A 25,796-nucleotide genomic window follows, 5' to 3' on the forward strand; every position below is an offset into this window, starting at 1 on the left:
TTTCTGTCACCTGTTCATAAAACAACGTGCATGACTGATTTATAAAGTCACAGAATTACCCGCGTGTCTGTGTTATTTGAGTACGTAATGATAAATAATAATAATAATAACATAAAATTTGAACAGCATCAATGACGAGAACACGACGACTTTTACACTTTTATTGTGAAAAACAGCCTCTTTCAGCCATTTTGAAAAGCTTTCTCACCAACTCCGGCTTCATGACATGTTGTTGCCTGCAAAGTGCAAACAGCCAGTGGATGTTAGTAAACACATAGTTTGTCAAAACCGTGCTGCACATGAAGTGAAAATATTTCCCGAGTAGTGTACTTCTGCATATAACGGACTACCATAGCAAGTTCCCCCTGCTCTGTGTTCTCGGACGCTCGTGTTAACTTTCACAGGGGTCTAGTTTGGACATAACTGTGGTCAGTCAACCTCTAACTGCACAGCAAGGTCGTCCCATGTCTTGACAGATCAGGGCTGGCTGAACTATATTTGTCTACCATAGGTAAGGTCAAGTCAAGTCAAGTCATCTTCATTTATATAGCGCTTTTAACAATGTAGATTGTCTCAAAGCAGCTTTACAGAGATAAATGTATAATTTAACGTAAGATTGTTTTGGCTTTATAGCGGTTCTTTAATAAAGTTATTTTCCAGCTAAAGTTAGTTTTGATTGATTCGCTTCCGTCGCAACGATCATTTGTTTTTAAATTAGGGCCGCCAAGACGACACCATTCTCAAGGTTAAAGGTTTCATCACTGTTTTATTATTTTATGATACCACCATAAACAATCAGTAGACAGTATGTCATAGCTAACTTAATATGTTAATTGATGACTTCCAATCGCTGCTGTGTTTGAGAAGTAATGTGCTGCATCATGTACCTGTTTCAGGATGCACTATGTGGCGAGTGGCTCCCTGTCCTTCGGTTCTCTGGGCCTGCTCCGTCTGTTTGGGGCATCTTGGTCCTGGAGCCTCGCAGCAGGTCTGGGTGTTTACTTAGGAACAGGAGGCTGGCGGTACCTGTATGTGGTTGTTCGTACGGCTAAAAGGGACATCAAGTGAGTGACTGATATTTTGGATATCATACAAATTCTGCTTTCTAAAAAGTTAAAGTCACCATGAAATGCTTTCTAAATGTATCTTATTGTGATCTTTTCATCTGTGCCTGCTTTTTTGTTTATTTTTTAAATGACTTTGTAATGTTTAAACGGAAGTTGCGATAGTTACTATTTTCTTCCCTGTTGTTTCATAAATCCGAGTGAAACTGCTTCTCGAACAAGAAACAATTTAGGGCGGGACTTTATTTTGTTTATCAGCAATTGATTGGATGGTTGTGGTGTGCTATTGGTGGATCTCATGTGAGTGACAGGTTATCTCACCCTTTCGCAAGTAAACACATCAGCAGAGAAGAGATGACCTGCAATGGGAATGGGAAGTTATGTTGATTAAAGATGACACATTAATTAAAAAAAAAATTGATGCATGGAGCACAGATAAATAATTTATTATAAATACTGCAGTATTTTTTTTTTTTTTAAAGAAGAATTGTCCATTTTCATTTCATGGTGACAAAATGTCATAACTCCATTGAAATGACAGACTTCTCCAATCGTTTCATCTGCTTAAACTCCGCCTCTTACAACCGCCTCTTAGGCTATTCCAACTTTAGGGAATAGTTTGCCGAAAAAAATTTGATTACTGTCTTCATTCAAGGCCTTTTTACATCAAGAAAGACAACAATATTAGCATCCACACCAGCGCACAATGGCATTGCATCACATCCTCGAGCTCAAAGAAGGATTGATTCTGATTGGCTGTCAATGTTTTTATTGTTCATCAGCTGGATAAAATCATTCTGAAAGTGATTCCAACAATATTGTTTCTCTGTGCCGTTATTGTTATAGTTGTGGTGTGGACTTTGCTATTCTTTTTTTATTTAGAACAAGTTTTAGAACTGTATCTTTATCGTGTCTACCAAATCTGAATGAAACGTTTTTTTTTTTTTTTTTGTGAAACTTGAAACTTGAACTTGAAATTGAAAGTTGGCATGAAATCAAATGACTATTCACATACTCACTTTTTACAATCCAAACAACAACCAATGGATAATTATGCCCCATCCTACTTTTTTTTTTTTTTTTTTTTTCAATAGCAGTTTCACTCAGAAACATAGCTGTCAACCCTCCCGTTTTTTCCGGGTTTCTCACGTATTTTAGCTCTTTTCCCGCTGTCTTCCCGTTTGAGTATTTTCCCGTAAAATATCCCGTATTTTTACGCTCTGATTGTGTTAACTCAGAACACGCAACTATCTGTGTCTGTGAAGTGGCTTGCGCTTATGTCGCTAGACCTCCAGTAAAACAGGTGGCAGTACACACAGTAGCTTAGGCTACTATCGAAGAAGAGGAAGACAGTTGCAGCGGCGCCGGCGGGAGGAAGAGGGAAAAAGTAGCGGCCGGGAAGTGAACTTCAAGGAGAGTAGAGTAGAGTAGATGAGTGTGATGTGCGATGATGGATCAGGACGCCGACGGCCAAAATCACCCAATTAACCACCAACCAAAACCGAGGACATTATGCCGATATTTGAGTAAATGGGAGACCACCACCTTCCACTACCTGACAAGCAGCCACGTAGGTCCAAATTATGCCTTGATTGCTGGTATTTGATAAATACTGTATGTAAACTCTGAGAGTGTGAGGGAGAAACAGTGTGTGTGTGAGAGAGAAAGACAGTGAGTGTGAGTGAGAGAGAGAAAGAGACAGTGTGTGTGTGTGTGTGTGTGTGTGTGTGTGTGTGAGTGAGTGAGAGAGAGAGAGAGAGAGAGAGAGAAAGAGAGTGTTTGTGTGAGAAAGACTGTGTGTGTGTGTGTGTGTGTGTGTGTGTGTGTGTGTGTGTGTGTGTGTGTGAGAGAGAGAGAGAGAGAGAGAGAGAGAAAGACAGTGTACATGTGTCTTTACTGTCTCTATCCATTTGTTCAACTGCCTCTTACACACATTCTTTCTGTCTGTCTGTCTGTCTATTTCTCTCTGTTTCTTTCTTACTCTGTCTCCCAACATTAAGCTAAAACACGTTGTAGCAAATGAAAATGTGTAAGTAATGTTTACTTTGTTCATAAATAAAGCACTTTAAACACATCCATTGGTCTGTCATTCTTTAATATACATTGTGTAGTTATAAACTCTTTAGACTGTTTATGATTAGTGCTTTTTTTTAAGTTTGTGGGTAAGAATCGTGTAAAAAAAAAATCCCTTATTTTGGGGATGGATTCCGGGAAATCTCCCTTATTTTCAATGTTCAATGTTGACAGCTATGCTCAGAAATACATCACATGAAAGTAAAGTCTGTCAGAAGGTCCGTTTCATGCCAACTGTTTGTTGTCAAATTTGACAAATCAAATCTTTCCTATCTCATTCCTGAATTTTCATTTGGTTACGAGACTCGTGAGAACGGCTGTCAAGGGGCAGTCATGGTAGAAATATTTTAAGGGAAATAAAGTGTATTTTCTTTCTTATTTATGTATTCTATTTTCAATAGTATAGTGTTGTATGAAGCACAACCAATGCGGCGAACCAATGGTTCTGCAACCAACGGTACTTGTTGCAGAATTTTCATGGGGAACTACTTGGTCCTCACAATATTCCGAATCGTGTTGATTCCTGTTGAAAATGACTGGATTTTGCGCATGAAAATTTCCTGAACAACGTTAAACGTGACAGCAACTTCATTAACAATGGATCTGGCGTGGCACATATTAAGGAATGACTTCTTAGAATATTCAAATGAGAGCTACAAAAGATTACTTAATGCTTCACATGTAGTATTTTAAGCAGGTGTGAATAACTGATTATTCCTCTTCTTGTTCATCAGTGGGCTTTATGTGCTGCTGAGGGTCAAACTGGCGTTATGGCATCATATCCGTCACCGAAACACCATACCCTCCATCTTTGCACAAACCGTGGCTAAACACCCAGACAAGCCTGCGCTCGTGTATGAAGCCACTGGGGAAACGTGGACTTTCTGCCAGTTAGATCAGATCTCCAATGCTGTGGCCCATTGGGCACTGAGCCAGGGCTGGAGCTCAGGAGATGTGGTGGCGCTCTTCATGGAGAGCCGGCCTCTCCAAGTGGCGCTCTGGCTTGGCCTGGCCAAAGTCGGTGTGGAGGCTGCGCTCATTAACTTCAACCTCCGAAAGGATTCGCTCCTGCACTGCGTGGGTGTGTCAGCATCCCGAGGGATGGTGTTTGGAGCAGAGCTAGCAGACGGTGAGTCGAAAACCTTCTCTTTGACTCTTTGATCAGGACCATTCAACTAAATGCACATGCCTCCCTGTGTGTATGTAGCCCTGTCAGAAGTGAGCTCTTCCTTGAGTGAGACCATGGTGCGGTTCAGCACGGGAGACCTCAGTCCAGACCAGATGGCCGTTCTGAAATGTCAGCCCATTGACTCCATTCTGGCATCTGCCCCTCGACACCCACCACCCTGCACTGTCTCCAAGGGCTTCAACGGTGAGATTCACTTGTAGAGCAGAGGTGTCGAACACGCAGACCATGGGTCGGATACGGCTCGTGGAGGAGTCTAAGGCCCTGTTTACTCCTGGTATTAAGATGCGTTTTGGTCGATTACAAGTGGGCGACAAGTGGTCTAAAATGTTTTGAGCTTGTCCACTTTTGAACACTTCCAGAGGTAGTCGAAAACACATTAGACCGGATTGCTTTCGTAGTGTAGCCTAAACGCTCATGTGGTCGAAAGCGTTCGAACAGCCGCAAAAGTAGACATTATAGTAGGGCTGCTCGATTATGGAAAAAATCCTAATCACGATTATTTTGGTCAGTATTGAAATCACGGTTATTTCACATGATTTTGGGAACATGTTGCATTTATTAAAAAAAGACACCTTTCAATAATTCTTAAAAAAATCGAAATTTGAACATTTATTGTACTTTTTAAACTATTAAAATAAATAATATAACAGACAATACTTCAATAAGTATTTTCCTTTTCCCGCAGCTCTACCTCTTATAATGCGGGAAATTCCCCCACAAACATTGATTCACTTTAGCAAGTAGATTGTATGAATAGCCTAAATTAATCTACAAAGATTATAAAATTAAATCTATCATTTTAAAACTTTCGCAAAGACGCAATTTCACAAACCGCGTGAGTGTTCAGCGGTGCTGCGTCTTCTCTCTCTCTCTGTCTCTCAAAAGGGGTTGGACAAGGCAAGCGTTGAAACTACACTCTCGCGTTTAGGAGTCGGGACATAACGGAATTGTCACTTGCACAATCAGGCCAGCATTGCATTGCATCGTTGCATCATTTTCACTTCTTTAAGTCTTATCTTATCAGTTTAAACATTCAAGCTGAGAGAGTTTACGGCTTCGGGAGGGGCAGAAGTGCGCGTGTCATTCAGAACACAAGACAAAATAAGAGTGTTCTTGCAAAACAGAACATGGCAAAATAATAGTTTTTACTCGATTGTACTATTTTGGTGATCGTTGGGAGCCGAAATCGAAATCGAAATTCAATTAATTGCACAGCCCTACATTATAGGAAGCGCACTAGCCAGATGGGATTTAAACTTTGTCGGCTGAAGACCCAAGTTGTGTCAGAACAGAAATGAAAGCTGATGCTCTCCGTATGGTTTTCTCTTTTCTTTGGTCGTGTTCATTTGTAAATTGTGTGAGTTTATTTTTGTCCATTAGATCGAAAGATCTGGGAAAAAACGCCCATAGAAAGAAGTGGTTGAAAGTGGACAAAAGAGACGGATTAAAACACCAGGTGTAAAAAAGGATGTTTCTATTTGTGATCCGATCGACCAAAACACGTCTTCATACCAGGTGTAAACAGGGCCTAAGTTGGCATGTGGAAAGATTTAATTTATTTTATGGGTTTGGGCTGTTGTTATATTAGCGCTGACATCATTGAGTATATCACTATCTTTGCAAAAATCTACTTAAAAATGCTTTGAGAGAGTCCATGCATTCCCTCTATTTTGAACCATTGCACGTATCCAAGCAACACACAGTAGTTTAGTTAATGAATGACTGCATTTTTTAACAAATTGTTTAAGTGAATGATTCAGTGACCCATTCATTAAGTGTAACCAATTAAAATAATGGCCTTCATAAGCTGAAGTTTATTGTAATCCAGCTCTCCAAAATTAAAATGAGTTTGACACCCCTGCTGTAGAGACTCATTTCGAGAGGTCCTTGATGGGTGGTTCAAGTATTATTAGTGTTTGTAATTTCACCTCACTTTGACTATCAGCGCACTGGAGTGTTACATTTATTTCACATCTTGTGCTTTTATGATCTCTGCTGCTGCAGTTTTGTAGCAAAACTTTGTGTTGTGGGCCATTATGGAAGTTTTTATGGAGGTAAGTTTAAAAAAAAACTTCTAGACAATTGGCTTTGAGTCCATATGAAGGACAGGCTTTAGGGCAGATATTAGAATGATTTGTAAACCTTGTCTATCTGTTGATCCTGAGGGCTACTAGTTGTGTTTATTGTCAGTTATTAGTGTGTGAAGTATATTTTTAGTGTCCTCCCTAGGAATAAGAGTGTGTTCCACTTCTCCTTGATTGTATTCATCCTCAGACTAGCCTATTCATTACAAATATGGTGGATTGACCATTACACAAGTCGTTATAAGAACACTTCATATTGTGCTGCTGGCAGTGGGTTTGGTTTATTTGTGTAATAGCCCTGAATCAGACACAACTTTGAGTAGCAAATTAATTAGATTTGTAGTCTCAGAGATATATTAGCTCAAATAAATGGTGTCCACTCTTGTGAAGTGATGGTGATTAATCAAGTGGTCTTCAGTTCTGTTAAAAGCTCTTTTGATGATAAGAGAAGGTAATCTTTTTGAAGACAAGCGTGTGATTGAGAACGAGAAAGAAAGGGCAGAAAATATGGGTAAAGAAATAATTAGGAATGTCAGAATAACGTATTTTTACTATGTTCAGCATAGCCAACACAGAATATCCAACTACTACGTGATGTAGTATGTATATTGTGCACTAGGAATGTCATCAAAATTTCAGTGGTTGATATTAATAATGAAAGTTCGCAATTGTCAATACAATTTTCAATACTACAGCAAAAGCTAAATTGCTATTTATTTTATGCCAGTATGCTTTATTTAAAGGTGCATTGTGTAATATTTAGGGGGATCTGTTGACAGAAATGCAATATCATATACATAACTATGTTTTCAGTGGTGTATAAAGACCTTATATAATGAACCGTTTTGTTTGTATTAGCTTAGAATGAGCCATTTCTATCTATATAGGCTACATACTGCGGGTCCCCGTACATTGAAATGTGCCGACATGTTTCTACAGTAGCCCTAAACGGACAAACGCGTTTCATTACTATGTTGTTCTTCGTGCAAGGAAGCTAGCTAAAGTCAGCGAATAAAACACTGACACAATAATGAACAAGTAACAATAATATTCGCAATAACATAAAGTTTTACTGAATAATAAAGTAAACATCATTTCTTAATTTATCTTTGTAAAGAAACCTTTGTAAAGATTGCTTAACTGGCTACTCTCTGCTGTCTCAGACGATGACATCTTTTCCTGTCCGCCGCCATAACTTTTGTTGGTTGCAATTCGTAACCTCACCACTAGAAGCCCCTAAAAATCACACACTGCACCCTTAAGGTTACTTAAATAAAGGTTACTGTATTTCAAGTTTACTAAAGGATTCTAAATAATTAACCAAATAATAAACATTAAGAAATTGAACAGGAACTACATATCATATCATTCAAATGTTTTCAAAAATGTTTTTTTTTAAATATCTTATACTCACTAAGGCTGCATTTATTTGATCAAAATATACAGTAAAAACAGTAATATTGTGAAATATTATTACATTTGAAAATGATGGGTATGGGTATGCTAGTTTGTGCTGTTTAATATTTTATGGTTTTATAATAGTTATTTGTAACATTATAAATGTCTTTGCTGTCACTTTTAATCAATTTAACGCATCCTTGCTGAATAATGCACTGCACGCTAGACAGTTACCATTAAACTAGTAGTCCAAGCATCACCCATGTCTCATCAGTGTTTTCCCTTTCTCACACAGATCGTTTGTTCTATATCTACACTTCTGGCACCACTGGACTCCCTAAAGCTGCTATAGTGGTGCACAGTCGGTAACCTGCTCGCAGCCACGTCACAACCTTACAGCTTTCCTTAGAAATGAAACAAGCTTTTATTAAACTACTTCTATTTCCTAGGTATTACAGGATTGCTGCTTTCGGGTACCATTCTTTTCGTATGCGGCCAGACGACATCATCTATGACTGTTTACCCCTCTACCACTCAGCAGGTGTGTTGTGCATATCACAGACATGTTGCTCCTGACCTCATAGGCTCTATGTATTTCTATAAATAAGCTGTTAGATATTGTTGGTTTCAAATTAAACATACTGTTGCAGATTTCACAAATAGCTCAACGTCTGTTGGATTTACTCATTAACAGGTAATATTATGGGTGTGGGCCAGTGTCTGATTCACGGTATAACCGTGGTGGTCAAGAAGAAGTTCTCAGCAAGTCGCTTCTGGGAAGACTGTATCAAACATAACTGCACTGTAAGTCACTTACATTTGGGTCATTAATGGCAAATAAAGGGTACATTTGCACGACAACAGTGTACTAAAAATGGAAACGTTTTTCCTTTGCGTTTTACATGTACAGACATAACGATCCCCGATATTATTATATTTGACTATCTCCCATAGTCAAAACGATCCCCGATCACACGGATCATTATTCATGCCAGGCCATGTCACTTTGTAAAGAAACACTACGCACCTCTAGACTGAACACACAATACGCATGCGTTGTGACGTCACCGTCCCAAATTTGTAGTTTTTGTAGTTTACAAATTTGTAGTTTACACAGAGATGATAACAGTAACGTTTTCAAAACCTTGCACTTTAAAACCCATTTTCAAATGTTTGCGTTTTCAGGCCCCCACAACAACCGTTGTCAGGTAAATGAACGGCCAAAACGCATAAAAAGTTTGTGTAAATGCCCCCTAAGAATGCCCAAGATGAGGATCAATTGAAAATTGTACATTTGCATAAGTTTCATATGGTCTTTTAAAAGCCTATATACCATTTTCAACAAAAATTTGCTTTGAGTAATTCATATTCCCTTACATCTGAGTGTACATAGTCTCACTAGCCAGACCGTCAGACTAACTGCAGAAGAGCTGGACACTATAGCTGCTTTCACTGGTCAAGGACCGCCCAGAGGCCTTCTGATTGACATGAAAAGCAACCAATCACAGTTTGTTTTGTTCAGCATCATGTTTAGGTCGTCAAAATGTAAAGTCAGTATCAATAATAGACCATTGATCATTCATTGAAGAACGTTGTGCAAACATCTGCTTGAAGCATATCTCTCCACTTTTTAATGTCAGCAAGCAGTTCGAGAGAACCGAACACAAGAATGAATTGGCCAGCTATGCGATGTCAGCGTCTTTTCTTTCATGTTTACAGACATATGCTGCTAAATATCCGCTTCCATAATTGACGTGAGAGGGCGCACAACTAATACAATTAGATCACTCCGGGGTCCTTCCAAGTTCTTGCAAAGGGTCGGCCAGGCTTGGAAAATAATACTCTTCCCATATCTGATATCTCCATTTACACTATGCACTTGACGAAACAACCCAAGCTAGATAAGTGACCCTGACAAGCTTAGGCTTAAAAGGAGGTAAAAACGGCGTGATTTACAATGGACACAGACGAAATGATGATAAAAGCTTTTGCTTTCCGCACCATCTCTAAAGGTCTTAAAGCCCTAGTTGCAGCCTGAGGGAATGTAGAAATTATTGCTGTTGTAATCGCTGCGGTTGGTACGTCATTCGTCACCGTTGCTTTTTCAATGATGTACGACTCCGCATTCACGAGAAAATCCGGTCTGTCCGTAATGCTCGTATGCGATTCATATCAGATTTATTTCCACATATAAATAAGGCCTGACCTTTTAAAGAGTCCATACTGTGAACTTCACATACTTTTGAAAATTCAGTGTTTAGTTGATCCTGATAAGCACTCATTGTCACAGTTGGAAACACAACAGTTTTCTCCTTCTAAGAGGGTCACGGTGGCTTTAGTTTCAGGCGGACATTAAAGAACGTCTCCCGAAAATCCTGTAGAATTCAGCCAATCAGATGTTGACTTCGAAACTTCTGAAGTGTTTCCCATTTCATGTGCCATATGCATCAGATGTTCAGCCCAACTCTCCGTGGGTGTGACGTCTCAGGCTGAGACGAGAGTGTACACAACTTTTTCAAAACAAGTTTTCAGTTGGAAAGTTGCAATGTTTTCTCTAACTTGGCCATTTGACACTGAACTAACTTAAAATAAAATGGTATGTATTTGATATTTCTAAAAGGCATGCTGACCTTATATTTTCAAATTCTATATTAAAATAGATTTTGATGTTTAATGTCAAGTCATTGTTTATATGAAGTGCATTTTAACCCTTTCCCCGCCAATGTTTTTTTTAAGTTGCGAGCCAGCGCCAGCATTTTTGTTTGCTTTCACAAAAGTTTCATGGCCCCCAGAATATCTTTCAGATAATGTATCCGTATAACAGTGAAAACACGAATTGCCGGATAATTCTGTCAATGCCGGTGAACTGATGTGTCATAAATGACGGTAAATTCTGTCAATGCCGGGGAAAGAGTTAATGCAATTTTAAATAAATTAATATATCCCGGAGCATGATGTCACTTACAAGCATCTTTAATGATTCAGTGTTGTGAGTGAATAAATTCACTAATAAATACAAGAGTGTGTCGTTCTTACTCTCACAACAGTCTGTTTTTTTCCCTCTCTTCCAGGTTGTGCAGTACATAGGCGAGATTTGCCGTTACTTGCTGTCCCAGCCTGTGCGGCCCACGGAGCGACAGCACCGGGTGCGTTTGGCTGTGGGGAACGGGCTGCGGCCGAGCGTGTGGGAGGCGTTCGTGGAGCGCTTTGGAGTAAAACAGATAGGCGAGTTCTATGGAGCCACCGAGTGCAACTGCAGCATTGCCAATATGGACGGCAAGGTCAGATATCAGTGTTGTTCTGAGAACGTTAAATATTGAACTGATTTATGAATTTTGTCAGTTGTAACAGTTAAACGAATGGTTAAAAACTCACTCTCAACACGGCAGGTTGGATCTTGTGGGTTTAACAGTCGCATTCTTCCTAATGTGTACCCCATCCGACTGGTGAAAGTGAACGAGGAAACCATGGAACTGGTTCGAGACAAGCACGGACTGTGTGTGTCTTGCCGACCTGGTGCGTTCAGAGCCGAAAACTCTTGTTTGATTCATATATGCTGAACATGTCGTCATGCAGTAGGTTTTACATCAATTTTAATATTTGGTGGCCTCAATATGTATTTGGACACTTTAAAATCTTTGAATATCAATGCATTACATAAAATATAACACCGCAAATGGCATGCATTTTAAATAAAGATAGCTCACGCACACTTATCAAGTAAAAAGTTGTTGGCATTTTACTGTAATAAACTGTAACAATTAATTTAAATGAATTAATAGTCATTCTCCTCTCAGAGATGTCTTTTGTGCCCGTATCATTGGTCTTTCTCTTCATGTATTGTCTTCCGCTCACAGGAGAGCCTGGGCTGTTGGTGGGGAGAATTAATCAGCAGGATCCTCTGCGTCGGTTTGATGGATACGCTAGTCAGGATGCCACCAGGAAGAAGATCGCCTACAATGTGTTCAGGAAAAATGACTCTGCTTATCTGTCAGGTGCACCTTTTATACACTGCAAAGAAGTGGCAGTGTCTAATATTTTCTAACAGCGTGGATGTAAATATTGTGGATGGTTTTAGACTGCAGGACAAAACTCACAAATGCAACCACAATATAACATTCACTACTCAGTAAATTTATTTTCTTGGTATGGTGTCTCTCAGGTGATGTTTTAGTTATGGATGAGCTTGGATACATGTACTTCCGGGACCGGAGTGGTGACACGTTTCGTTGGAAAGGTGAGAACGTCTCCACCACTGAAGTGGAAGGAACACTGAGCACCCTGTTGGGACAGATTGATGTAGCAGTGTTTGGAGTAAACGTACCAGGTAAGACAGACAAAAGCAGCTTTTGTCCTAAATTTCCAAGGACCCATAATTCCAAAGTCTAATCCTCTGGTGTCCCCATATACACATGTAAACGTGTGTGTTTGTATAGGTGTGGAGGGAAAAGCTGGAATGGCTGCCATCGCTGACTCAACCGGAAGCTTTAACTGTAATTCTTTCCTGAGAGAAGTTCAGCAAGCTCTTCCTCCATACGCACGGCCAATATTTCTACGCATCTCCCCATGTGTAGATACCACAGGTGAGGAAAGATCCCCAAAACTCATACTGCCTGGATTGGGCGATATATTGAGTGTTTTGCCATATATGCACTGTAGTTTTTCTAGAGATGTAAAGCTAAGCAACTTTGTGAATATTACAATGATTAACTCCTTCCGGACAGAGTAACTCCATTGACGGAATTTTTACGGCTTTCCATGTTTCCACTGTTATACGGTAAGGGGTGCATATTACACACCTTCTGAAAGAGTACAGAATCTCCGGATCAAAACACAGGCGAAAAAGCAGCAGGAACAATCGATAAAAGCATTGCTTATGCATGTTGTAGATTTTGACGATTTTCTCTAAATATTTCTTTTTTTTTTCTTTTTTTTTCTTTTTTTTTTTTTTTTCAAGCAGAGGCTATGTTCTTTCTTCTGAAATATTGCAGATATTTATACAAAAAAAATATTCTGGGGGCCATTACATTTTTGTGAGAATTGATCAAAAATGTTGGTGGTGGCTGGCAATTAATTTATTTTTTAAATGCCGGCGGGGAAAGGGTTAATGTATGAACGCTTGGGTTAGACTTTATTTTAAGGTGTCATTGCTACAGTGTAATCATACATTTAAGTACTGCGTAATATTAATTAACTACATCTATTTACTATATAATTGGGGTTAGGGTTTGGTTTAGGGTTAGTTGCTTGTAATTACACATAATTTACTGTTATTACTATAGTAATTACAGGTAATCTATATAACAAGGACACTGTAAAATAAAGTGATACTGAGGCTTGTTTCTGCCCCGGAATATAAAATAAATAAGGTCACTGTGACTTTTTATCTTACAGTTTATCATCTCAATTTGGGACTCTTTCCTCACATTTGTGAGTTATTACCTTATAATTTAGGACTCTTTTTCTCACATTTGTGAGTTATCTCATAATTTGGGACTCTTTATGAGTTATCTCATAAATCTGACTCTTTTTCTCAAATTTGTGAGTTATCTCATAACTCTGGACTCTTTTTCCCACATTTGTGAGTTATCTCAATTCTGACTCTCACATTTGAGAGTTGTCTCATAATTCAGGATTTTTTTATTTTGACTATTTCTCACAATTTTGAGATATTCATTTTTTGATTCTGAGAAAAAAAAAGTCAGAATTGCTAGGTAAATAGTTGCAATAAGTTTTTTTTTAATTACAGTGTTGGAAACAAGTGTACAGTGTTGCACTTGCAAACATAATGTTTGAGTTGATTAGTTTTGATTCACTTACGTGAATCAGTTTAAACTGTTTTAAAGAATTTGAAGAACTGATTTAGTCATTTGTTTGCAGCATCAATCAAAAGTGTTCACTGAAATTTTAAATGTTTTAATAAAAATGTCTTTTTTGTTAATTACTGTTTTGCCATTGATGAGCATGCAATAAATGATTAAATATAATTGTGCATTGTTTTTATTCTTATTCATTGTAATTTCTAGTGATTTTTAAAAAAAATTTAACATTTTGAATCTAACTGGCCACAATAGCCATATGATGGTTAATCTGATTGATAAAGACCCATTGTTTTCCTCAAATATTTCAAAAATGGTGTGTATGCTGTGAATTGATTTCCTACTCTTACCTTTTCACAGGAACATTTAAAATTCAAAAGACCAGATTGCAGAGGGAAGGATACGATCCACGGCTCACAACTGACCAGATCTACTTTCTGAACTCCAGAGCAGGCCGTTACGAGCTTGTGAACGAGGAGCTGTACAGTGCTTTTGAAGAAGGCAGGATATCCCTTTGAGACGAAGAAGAGAAGGTAGCCTGAACCTACCTGGTCATCTTCTAACATGTGACCGCGCGCAGTGTTAGCGCAATACTGCGACAGAAACCACTCAGATTAGTTCTGCTAGCATGTAGACACTTCTTTTGCATTTACATTATTCATATTTATAGCATTGCATTTGAAGAGGTTTCTTCGATTTGGTAGCCTACTAGAAAGCACAAGCTGTATCTTGGCAATGACAAACTAATTATCTAATATGCAATAGATGAGACCGTAAGAGTGAATTATTCTTTTAATGTGTTATTCTTAGTTGATGATGTGCACTCCCAATTTAACAACCAAAACAACAACACAAAGCCAACGGGATGAAAGATGAAACTCCTCTAGGATGTCTGGCTTTGACATTAGACTTATCCCACTACAAACCAGCAAGTTAAATGCATTTTGAGCCTGAATGATGATGATTAGTGTACATTAACGAAATTGAGAGTTTTACTACTTAAACATTGTTAAAATTGCCTAACTCCAAAGTGACTTTTAGAGAGCTGAGAGATACAGAGTGTCTTTGTAAACAGCCACAATAAAGTGCCTTAGATTTTACCTCCTCAAGCTTTACTCATGTGTGATATGACAAGATGAATGGCCTGACACAGATACATGAACAAAGACCTTTTGAAAAACTAAAACAGTGTAATTACATGAATCTATGGCAATCTAAATTAATAAATAAACATTTTTACTGCATTTTACTTCTCTTCTCTGATTCTAATGAGCTTACATCGACATTTATTTGTGTTGAATCTCACAAAGAAAGGAAAGGGTCATATTTCAATAAAAAAAAAAAAGTTGAAGTAATATAATTCTATTGGGCTGTCACAATATCAGGTTTTCACTACACTCCTCATTTCAGATTTTAATGTCCTGACATCAATCTTTAATCTTTGTTGTATGGGTTATATGTAAATAACGTTTATTATTAGGCCTGTCACAATGTCAGATTTATTTTTGTGGCCTAAGTACTCACAATAACAATAGATATCTATAGAAATTTGGTTTGCTATCAGTCAAAATATGAGACTACGGAGGCGGAGACTAACTGTCCAAATAAAGCGCACAAAACTAATTTAATGGCATTTCCTGCAGACTGGGGTTTCTAACACCCCCTCTTTTTACCAAATCCCAAAAACTCCAACAGTGGCGAGTGAAAAAAATTTCTGGGTGAGGGTAGACAGTGGCCCTGTTTAATCCTGGTATTAAGATGCAATTTGGTTGAATGGATCACACGTAGACGAGGAAGACACATACTCGTTTACACCTGTTGTTTTAATCCATCTCTTTTGTCCACTCTCAGCCACTTCTGCCCTGATTTCTTCAAGGGGAGGGTCTAATGTATGTATGTGTAAATGTATGGGCTTTTTTAGATCTTTTGATCTAATGGACAAAATAAGCTCATGCAATTTACATATGACCTGTGAGTGTGTGTTAGAAATCAGGAATGATGAGAGAACATTGTGCTTGGTACATTTTTCATCTTCAAACAAAACTTGGGTCTTCAGCCGACAAAGTTTAAATCCCGTCTGGCTAGCGCACTTCCCATAATGTTTACTCATTAGGTCAGTATGCGGAGAGCAGATGGTCTTTTCTCGGCTGTTCGAACGCTTTCGACCACATGAGCGTTTACGCTACGAAAGCAATCTGATCGAATGCGTTTTTGGCTACCTCTGGAAGTGGTCGAAAGTGGACAACCTCAAAACGTTTTAGACCCCGTTTACACCTGTATTTAGCATCGTCCACTTGTGATCCGATCGACCAAAACACATCTTAATAACAGATGTAAACAGGGCCTGTCTCTCTTCTATATCTATCAACTCCTCCAACAAGATTTTGAGTGGCATTAGTACATTGCTATACACTACGTCGCCATTGGTTGTCTTTTTTCCATTTTATGATGGATGGAAACCAGTGATAAGGAGCAATACCGCCACACACTGTGATGAAGTATCAACCGCTGGTGTTGGATTAGAATATTATCATATTTTCTTTTGATTTTAGGAAAATGTGACCTATGCATTTTGTTGTTTAGATCATCTATCAGGTTTTAAAATCCAAAACAAGTGTTAGGGGTGGTGGTGGCGCAATGGATAAGACACACACCTTTGGTGTGAGAGACCCGTGTTCGAATCCACTGTGAGACACCAATGTGTCCCTGAGCAAGACACTTAACCCCTAGTTGCTCCAGAGGCGTGCGACCTCTGACATATATAGCAATTGTAAGTCGCTTTGGATAAAAGCGTCAGCTAAATGAATAAATGTAATGTAAATGTTAGTGTAACTGGAGGTTATTTCCTTGGCTGACCCGCACACAACACATATACTGTAACATGAGAGATGAGAGTTGAGATGTGGAGAGAGAAATGCTGAGAGGGACCTTCTTCACATCAGTCTGTCTTAATAGAGATCCACGCTGGCAACACTTTCAGTGGGTGTTCCTTACAGGCACTGCAGAAGTATGGGAATGCTCTCGGAGTGATGATGTCCATGTAGGTGAATAATGGCGTCCTCTCTCGTGGGTCGTAGAAAGTCACCCTGGACCTGTTCATGTCCAGAATGACTCTCACCACCTGCGGCTCCTGAGTCATAGTGAGAGGGGACCATGGGGCAGTACAGGCTTTATACTCTCCGTTTCGTAGCCTAATGGTCCAGAATCCCTCTGCGGGGGTCAGCACGTGCTTTCCCTTTCGGCTGATGGATGCACTTGCAACTCCAATGACCCAGTAGGTGTTGTTTTTGACCTCCACGTCCCAGCTGTGTCGTCCGGAGCTGAAGCCCTCATGGGCCAGCACCTCTGCGCCGACATTGAAACGCTCAGGGTTTTCTGGGAGTTTAAATGTCTGGGAACAGCACTGTAATGTTGTCAGATCCTCTGACAGGAGGAAGCAGCTTGCCGCGGTGTTCGGATCAAGGGTCACTGGAGCTGCAGCGAAGCAATTGTTTGAAAGGTGAAATGCTAATGTCACTGAGTAAGCAAAAATTCTTTAAAGCAAGAGACTCTAGGTGAAAAAAATATAACTAGATTCACCATACTTCCCCAGTTGACTGATTTACAGTAAGAATTAATGAAAAGATGGATTACATTTTAGGAAATGTCAAATCAGGCAAATGATGTATGAAAAAACTTCAGTTAAAGTTTGGTGTGTGTAAGTGCTGTTGAGGTAGAGATTTCTGATTCAGTGCAGGAGAAAACGCCTTTAAAGATATGTTGTGTAATTGAAATCTAGAGACGCAAATATATAAAGTGTAATAAAATAAACACTTAAATGTGTATTTCCACTAGTCTGAAAAGACAGACTCTCAAAATTAACCAGTGCATGAAAAAGTATTATTCTTTAATTAATCGTTTTATTGCATTGTAACGTTATTGTTATTGTTTTCATGACAATTAAACCACTTTCCCATTTTTCTATTTAACAATTGTTTTAACAACAAACATTTTACTATTTAGCTGTGCTTTTATACATTTATTTACTGCATTACAGTAATATGAATGAGATTTTTTTGACGTTATAATAGGCTACCGATTTTTATCTTTAGTCTTGGGGGGGAAATTCTTGTCATTTTTTTTGTTTGTTTGTTTTGTTTTTTGGTTAAATATGATTAAAGATTTCTTGACACTGATTTAAAATTGACAAGTAAGTAAATAAGAAAAAAAAAAGTGTGTTCCTTTAGGGACATTAATATTCTGGGCCCTATATTAACGATCTGAAACGCAAGTATCAAGCGCGAAACGCAAGTAACTTTGTGGGCGGGTCTTGGGCGCTGTTGCTATTATACCGGCGGGATAAATGACTCTTGCGCCCGACGCAAATCTAAAATGGGTTGGTCTGAAGTAGCTTCATTATTCATAGGTGTGGTTTGGACGTAACGTGAAATAAACCAATCAGAGCGACATCTCACATTCCCTTTAAGAGCAGGCGTGCTTGTTCCATGGCGGATTGCTATTATAACGGCGGATTTGCCAGGAGCGCGCCAGGAGCGGTTCACAGCCGAGGAGACCGACGTTCTCGCCAGGGCCGTAAAACACAGAGAAGTGACATTGTATGGGGATGGGAGAAACCCACCCAAATTAGCTTCGGTTAAACAGGCGTATAATAATTTGGGCTATTTTTTCACATCTTCATGGACACAACAATGATGTCCCTCGTGTGTTAATATTTTTCCTTGTAATAATGTGTGGTTTTCTAAAAATGAGAACTGCTGCGTGTCTGTGTGTAGATGAGATAAACAAAGTGTATGTGCGTTGTGCACACGCTACATTGATTATGGCCAAGCATGCGCCCTTAAAATAGCATATGAATAACATGCGCATCGCGCCACTGACTTTAGACTAGGTTTTTCCAGGTCAGTGGCGGAACTGTTTTCTAAACCTGCAAAATAGCACCAGGGAATGTTTGCGCCGGAACACGCCTCCTCTTTTCGCTGCACCACCCCCGGGAGCGCAAGTTAATTTCCTAATTTACCGACGTGCGTCTGTGGAGGGAAAAGTCCGCTGTGCGCGGGTGCAAAATAGGAATGATACATGTGTCGGTGTAGGCTACAAAGTCAATTGCGCTGTGTGCAAGATAGGGCCCACAGAGTATACTCACTATATTGAATGATTTCCTTCATTCTCTCCCAGACTTTAAACTTTAATGAGCCCAGGTGTTTGGCAATATCGAGCAGTGAACCTCTTATCATCTCTGGATCCTGGGGAACCCGCCAGGTTCTGTCAATAAAAGAATACAGAGTTATTCTGGGTCTAGGTCACAGAGCAAATTATACTTACAGATGGAAAAGTTGAAATGAAATTGATATCTGAGAAAGGATTTGTACCTCTTTATAGTGTCCTTATAATTCTAGATGAAATAAAAAGAAAGGCAGATTACAAAAAGTGATTCGTATGTGTTGTGTTTCTATCATTCATTTACGAATGTTCACCTTGAGGAATGGTATATCCTGAGATCTCATCTCCTGTTCAATGATTCTTATAGTGTTGCTAAGTGAAGTGATGTCATTATCCAAATCTTCCATCTTATCATTCATCATCTGCCTCTTCTGATCCTTCTCTTGCTTGAGCATGGAAAGCCTGGATGCTTCCTCATTTTGCAGAAACTGGTGCATCGCCTCAAACTCCTCTCGTATCTGCCTCTCTGTGTTCTCGGCCTGACTCTGTAATGAGAGGGTTATCATTTACTTTTTCTGAAGTGGAGAATTCAGTCTCCTTCTATAATTGTTCGCCTGCATGCTTAAAGCAAATTCAATGTGAAAATACCTTAATATGCTCTATTGTTTGCTCACAAGTGAGTTTTGCTTTTCGGAAGAGCTTCAGCTTTTCCTGAAGTGGTTTCAAAGCATTTTTGAGTTCTTCCTATAAAGAGTGAATAAAACGATAACACAGAAAGAATTAGTAATTACTAGATGTGCCCATATTTAAACACACCTGATCATTTATTCATTTAGAGAGGCCCGAACTTTTTTGAACTTAAAACAATGGCAGAATTAAAGAAGAATGGGCCCTTTTGACAGCCTGTGACACATTAATGTACTTTTATAACATTATACTGTTACTTTAGCATCATATGGAAATGCAACAGTGGAGAAGTTTACTAAAGACGTTTACCCTGTTATAGTTTACTTCTGTTTTCCAAACCTGGAAGTGTGGAAAGGATTCAAGCAACAGAGTTAATTGTCCTGACCAAGGATGAATTATAGCCCAGACCAATGGGACTAGAATTATGAGAAGCTACAGTTTTCAAGCATAACTTTGAGATATAAAGTTGCAATTATCCAACCATCCATTCAAAACACCCTTGATGGATTGCCAGTCCCATCCTAGTACTAACTAAGTGTACGTTTAGACCACAAAGAAGTACTGAAAACGGATCCACAGATCCACGATAACGTTTAAAAACTTTGTATTATGCAAGAAAAGACTACGCACTTGCGCACATACGCATTCTTTTACAGTTTTTAGTTGAAAATGTTGTTGTGTAAACGACCCCTGTCAAACCTTGCTTAGCTTCCAAAATCTGGTGTGCCCGCATGGTTGTATGCAGGGTGCAAATGGGAATGGGGTTTTGACATCAAAACAAGATGTTGTGGGGGTCAAAGAAAGCAGTCTACCCATAACATGAAGCTTTACCTGTTAATAAGAAGATACATTTCTAGCTCTGACTGATTTTAAATTATAACCGTAACCCTGAAATGGGTCATACCATTAACATTACCTGAGCACTGAGCAGCAGAACTAAATGCGCTATAAAACCGCACCCATTCAGGGATATGCATTTATTGCATTGATGAACAACACAGTTCAGTTGAATGATAACATTTGGCCTCTTTGATGCTGTCAAACTGAATGTATGAAGCAAACTGGCCCCCACCCAAAGGCCATTGTGTAATTCACATCCTGGTTGTATGGCCATAAGAAAGGTGCAATTATAAGAAACAAAATAAAAATCCAAACATTACAAGTAGAAACTGAAGAATGTGAAGTTGCAATAATTGAAGAAAGTGAATACAGTAAGTGAAACCAGATATCATAATATCATGCTTTCCTTTATGTGTGGGGTGATAAAAGGGTCCTAATACGTGACCTTAAAAGATTTTTAGATTCTTTTGAGGAGATATGAGTGTATATTTTCATCAACTCTAAACTGAGCACATGGGCATCTGGTTTCAGCCCTGCCAGGAGGCTTCATCCCTAGCATGAACTTACCACTATTAATAGTCTGTTAATGAATCCAGCCAAGAATCCATAAATAACTATTTCTGAGGTCCTAAAGGGAAAGGACGGTTGTCCAAATGGTTATTCTCTTTTTGGTTTCCCCTCTTGTCCTTGAATTGACAGTGCAATTGTTGAAGATTTACATTGGAATCAACATTGTCTGAAAAACAAATGTCAAACATAGATGCAGACGACCATGAATCTGTATGTAGACATACCTTACAGTCGTGTGAAGCTTCATTTAAGGGATATAACCTGTGACCCTGGTGGTTGGCTGACGACTTGCATTTGCAACAAGTGGGTTCCAGATCCTCCAAACAAAAAAGCGTCAAGGTCTCTCCATGCTCCTTGCATGCAAGAGGGTTGTTTTTGCAGCGCTCCAGAAAGCCCTCGCAGGTCTTCTCAAGCATGGTGTTGACTATGAGCTCCCCCAGAGATGATGGCTGACAGCAAAGCGGGCATTCGCAAGATCCTCCTCCATTCCATAGGTTCTCAAGGCAAATTTTGCAAAAGCGATGTCTGCAAAACAGCACTACGGGCTTTTGCAGGATATTTCCACAGATGGGGCACGACAGGTCATCTGCAAGAGATGATTGCATGGTGGCCATTGCTCCTTTGAGCCCTTCATTGCCCAGTTGGGTGACAAGGGGATACTATGCCTCCCCTCCCACATAAGATTGCCTTTGGGAGATATGTCTTCTGATTGGCTCCAGTATTCACTCAGAATATACATCACCGAGTGAGATCAAGGCTGGCACATGATATCTTCTGATAAATGCCTGAACATCACATTATGTAACATCAAGCTCCTGGAGATCCTGGCACTGACGCAAGAGGAAATATGTTACGATTTTCTCATTCCATTCGAGAAGATGTGTGCCTCCTCTTAAAAATAAAATTAAAAGGCAGGAGAAATAAACAGAAAAAGCTTGGACTATGAAAGCGACCATAGAAAAAAATTAATTCAGTACTGTGATAAAGTTTCTGCCCCCGTCTGATTATCTGTATTTTTACATATTTTACACGGAATGTCTTCAGATCTTTAACCAAGACCCTTCCAGGAGCCGTCATGAACAACACCACATTGAGATAAATCTTTCATGCATTCATTAAAGAAAGCACTATTTGTTCAACACTATTTTATGTTAATGCTGCTAATGGAGGTAACCAATATCTGGTTGCATCCACATTAGCAGCAATAACTGCAACCAAATGTTTCCTGAAGTTATTTATATGGAGGAATCTTGGCCCACTCCTCCTTGCAGAATTGCTTCAGCTCAGTGTTCAAGCATGAGCTGTGTGTTTCAGATCCTACCACGGCATTTCATTAGGGTTTAGGTCCGGACTGTGACTAGACCATCTCAAAAGTTTTAGGGATCATTGTTTTGAAGCACGACCCGGCTGGGCTTCAGCGTTAGTTTACAGACAGACAACTTTATTCTCCTGGAAAATTCTCATAAGTCATAGTTTTATCATTTTTATAAAAAGCAGAGGCTTGAAGATCTTTAGAATGAGCTCTAGGGTTCATTGTGACTAAGAGATGAACTATTCCAAGCCGTATTCATGTGGATTATATGACTCTGATTGTGCTTTAGTGGAGCCTTTAAAGACTTATGGTACGTTTGCACAACAACGATGTACTAAAAATAGAAACGTTTTTCTCTGCTTTTATCACGTACAGACGACAACTTTGTCAAAATGATCCCTGTTCATGCAAATCCGCAAAAACGACAAAAAATGCTGTATAATTCATGCCAGGCCAGTAGTTGGCGATGTCACTTTGTAAAAAAAACACTACGTGCCTATAGACTGAACATGTAAAGCGCATAACAATATGGTTTTCAAAGATTTTCACTTTGAAACCCGTTTTCAGGCCCCCAAAACACTGCTGTCGTGTAAATTAACAGCCAAAACGCATAGAAAGTTTTCCATTTTAGTTGAGAACAGTGTTGTGTAAACGGCCCCTTAGAAATGGCTTTGTAACTTTTTCACTATCTATATACTCCTACAATCCATAATGAAATCTGACCATATACAATGTTAATGTGCACAGACTTAGAAATTCAAACAAGGGGCAAAGACTTTTTCATAGAACTGTATTTACCAGTAAAATATGCATAAAGACAGTCCCTTCAGACAATGTAATACGATTGCTGGTGGTTGTTGTTGACATACTGAGAGGAATGGGCTGAAGGCGTCCTAAATTTATTTAGCTAATTAAAAGATCAGGTTACACAAGATAATTCATTTTGATTACTGGTTATTTTCATGCATTGCTCTGCAGGGTAAGCTTGAATATGATGCAGGTTTTATTATATCTCTTGTCATTGAGCTGTGCTGTATTTAATACCTTTATTCTTTGCTCCCTGCACTTTCTGAGATGGGATCCAGTGGCCTCTTGTCTGCAGAAGGGACACTGCGTCTCCCAAAACTGCTGACAGCAAATTTCACAGAAGCTGCACCCGCATGAAATACAGCAGAGGACCACTGGAACGCTTAACACCTCCCCACACGCTGAACAACAAGGGTCTTCCTCTAAGAGCAGTGAATTAACCTCCATTTCTCTCTAGATATGAGCTGAACTGGTTGTGTCTTCAGTCCTAACCGATATAGATAAAAATACCTCTGCTCGTTACGTGTCCCCCATTCTCCAGACACTTGACCTTTAGACTTGACTTCTGTATGTAAACGATCGCTATACTGAAAACACTTGACATGCAGAAGCTGTTTGTATATTGAGATCTGATGTAAAGACAGCATTCGTTGTTATTAATAATTTCGATTATGATGTGCTTTCGGAGCACATTTGTTGTAGACCTCAGAGAAACATCTTGATGGACAATATATTAAACATCATCATGCTAAGTTATGAGCTCAATTTGTGTACCCCCTGTTGAGAAGATGAGCATGTTTGTATGAATTCTGAGAATGCAGAATTTATTCCCCAATGCAGAAGACAGACACTTTGCCATGCTGCTCATATATTCTTTGAAGAGCTGCATATAAATAAGAGGACAACCTTGAGAGTTTTGTTTGTCTTCCAGAACTGTGAAAAGCAAGATTTGTAAAAACCACACCAACATGAAAGGCACTGGGACATTGAAACACTCTCTAATTTCCTTTCCATCTTTCTAGGCACTTGTGGGGAAAATGCTGTAGTGCAATAGACTTTTTTTGCCCTCTAAATTTTGTTGAAATTCTAATGTGAACACACCTTTAGGGCCAGGTTCACTAACAGCTTGCGCCAGCGCAACCCCCTTTTTTTTGGCATTAAAAAACTACTATCTGGATTTACTAAATAGTTGTTTTTACGGCTGACCTCATTGCATATGCAGTAAAAGTTTCCCTTTCAGACACAACATTTATGGGAGGAGGGTATTTAAATAAGGGTGCGTTTACACAACAGTGATAAAACTAATAAATACTACAATGATAAATACTAAAAATAGGAAAGTTTTTCCTCTACTTTTTTCACGCACAGACATTGTCAGAACGTTCTCCATTCACACGGATCTGCGAAAACGACTAAAAACGCTGTATTCTGCTGCCAGGCCAGTAGTTGGCGATGTCACTCTAAATAAACATTACGCGCCTATAGACTGAACACGTAATACTCATCCACATGACATTCACATTTTTGTAGTTTACAAGTAGAAAATTGCTGTACTGTTTTTACTGTTTGATACTTTTATACCTATTTGATTTCAGACAGACTTCTGAGGCATTGTAATAGTTTAATGATCTACATCAAAATAGAGTGAGCTTTGGTGATAACTAAGCAAATATTTAATTACTACAATAGTTGGTTCTTGCTGAAGCTCAAACATGCTGCGTAACACGAGAATGAACCTCATTGGTCAACGGAGGAACAAAAAGCTCTCAGATTTCATTAAAAATATCTTCATTTGTGTTCCGAAGATGAACGAAAGTCTTACAGGTTTGGAACGACACGAGGTTGAGTAAATGATGACAGAATTTTTATTTTTAGGTGAAGTCAAGTAACCCTTTAACGGTAGTTCTGAAGTGCATCACGCGAGCCAACTCACCACACATAATGACACGCAATTATGTTTTGATTAAAAAAAAAAACTTTATTAAATTATATTTCAACATAAACACATCGTAAGACTGGTACTTGACATAATCTAGCTAACATTATAAGTAATTTACTTAAATATTTTAAAATGTTGCAGGAATATGTAACAACAATCACATTATTTATGATATTTTTCTTTAAATAACATTAAAAACATAAATGGCAGAAAATATCAGTTCTGCTGTTGTTCATAAATACAGTAGTGTATTTATGAACACACTAATGACTTTATCATTAGGATCATATCAGCTAGAAATACCAAGGGTTCGCTCTAAACATGGCGAGTCCGCTTTTAGCTATTATGCCAGCCGCAGCTGGAACCAGCTTCCAGAGGAGATCAGATGTGCTCCTACTGTAGTCACATTCAAATCCAGACTCAAAACACATCTGTTTAGCTATGCATTTACTGAATGAGCACTGTGCCGCAGTGGTGACGAACAGTCCGACTGTTTGTACTGTACTGTATTTTATTTTATTTTTCTAAACTGTTTTAATTATTCTTATTTCTTTTTATTATTTTAATTTATTCTATGTAAAGCACTTTGAATTGCCATTATGTATGAAATGTGCTATATAAATAAACTTGCATTGCCTTGCCTAGTGACGTTGACAAAGCCTGTTGTCAAGTCACCCAATGTATGAGCTATAGGGTCCTTATTAGCAGTGCCCGAATTTGTGTACGTGATATAAGCCAGATTCAGGAGATAGGGAGCTGATTGACATTGATTAGCTAGTTCAAGTGTGTTTGGGTTGGAGCTAAATTCTGCAGGAAAGTGGCCCTCCAGGACTGAAGTTGCCCATCCCTGCTGT

At 38.9% G+C, this 25,796-nt stretch overlaps 2 protein-coding genes across 5 annotated transcripts; one reads left to right on the forward strand and one right to left on the reverse strand.

Moving 5' to 3' along the window:
* The first annotated feature begins 192 nt into the window (after positions 1–192).
* Positions 193–14,952, forward strand: slc27a1a (solute carrier family 27 member 1a). 3 transcript variants are annotated; one of them, XM_084413007.1, is made up of 14 exons: positions 193–511; positions 897–1,064; positions 3,872–4,266; positions 4,345–4,509; positions 8,104–8,173; positions 8,258–8,349; positions 8,503–8,612; positions 10,880–11,089; positions 11,198–11,324; positions 11,666–11,803; positions 11,971–12,135; positions 12,245–12,391; positions 13,988–14,160; positions 14,438–14,865. In XM_084413007.1, exons 2-13 carry the CDS (start codon positions 898–900, stop codon positions 14,143–14,145), a joined length of 1,944 nt encoding a protein of 647 aa, XP_084269133.1. In that variant the 5' UTR covers positions 193–511; position 897; the 3' UTR covers positions 14,146–14,160; positions 14,438–14,865. The 3 variants fall into 3 exon arrangements, with proteins under 3 accessions (XP_084269133.1, XP_084269132.1, XP_084269134.1); XM_084413006.1 differs by having other exon boundaries at positions 13,988–14,952; XM_084413008.1 differs by lacking the exons at positions 13,988–14,160; positions 14,438–14,865 and adding an exon at positions 12,533–13,981 and having other exon boundaries at positions 198–511.
* Positions 14,953–15,073: 121 nt separating this feature from the next.
* On the reverse strand, positions 15,074–25,727 carry trim35-13 (tripartite motif containing 35-13). Of its 2 annotated transcripts, none has more exons than XM_084413069.1 (6): positions 23,241–25,727; positions 19,436–19,531; positions 19,102–19,332; positions 18,997–19,019; positions 18,771–18,889; positions 15,074–17,101 (listed from the first exon to the last, which is right to left on the reverse strand). In XM_084413069.1, exons 1-6 carry the CDS (start codon positions 23,448–23,450, stop codon positions 16,566–16,568), a joined length of 1,215 nt encoding a protein of 404 aa, XP_084269195.1. In that variant the 5' UTR covers positions 23,451–25,727; the 3' UTR covers positions 15,074–16,565. The 2 variants fall into 2 exon arrangements, with proteins under 2 accessions (XP_084269195.1, XP_084269194.1); XM_084413068.1 differs by lacking the exon at positions 23,241–25,727 and adding an exon at positions 21,109–21,645.
* Between the last annotated feature and the right edge of the window lie 69 nt (positions 25,728–25,796).

The sequence above is a fragment of the Rutilus rutilus genome, assembly GCF_951802725.1.
Source record: "Rutilus rutilus genome assembly, chromosome: 1".
In the NCBI taxonomy this organism is placed as follows: Eukaryota; Metazoa; Chordata; class Actinopteri; order Cypriniformes; family Leuciscidae; genus Rutilus; species Rutilus rutilus.

Bases quoted from the DNA above. Each gene is read 5' to 3' on its own strand.
- trim35-13 (XM_084413068.1), bottom strand. From the start codon at position 21,498: ATGGCCACCATGCAATCATCTCTTGCAGATGACCTGTCGTGCCCCATC. The intron at 19,020-19,101 runs GTGAACATTCGT...TATTTCATCTAG, and splicing joins AGGATATACCATTCCTCAAG to AATTATAAGGACACTATAAA. The intron at 17,102-18,770 runs GTGAGTATACTC...GCTTCGCTGCAG, and splicing joins GAAGGAAATCATTCAATATA to CTCCAGTGACCCTTGATCCG.
- slc27a1a (XM_084413006.1), top strand. From the start codon at position 898: ATGCACTATGTGGCGAGTGGCTCCCTGTCCTTCGGTTCTCTGGGCCTG. The intron at 1,065-3,871 runs GTGAGTGACTGA...CTTGTTCATCAG, and splicing joins ACGGCTAAAAGGGACATCAA to TGGGCTTTATGTGCTGCTGA. The intron at 12,392-13,987 runs GTGAGGAAAGAT...ACCTTTTCACAG, and splicing joins CCCATGTGTAGATACCACAG to GAACATTTAAAATTCAAAAG.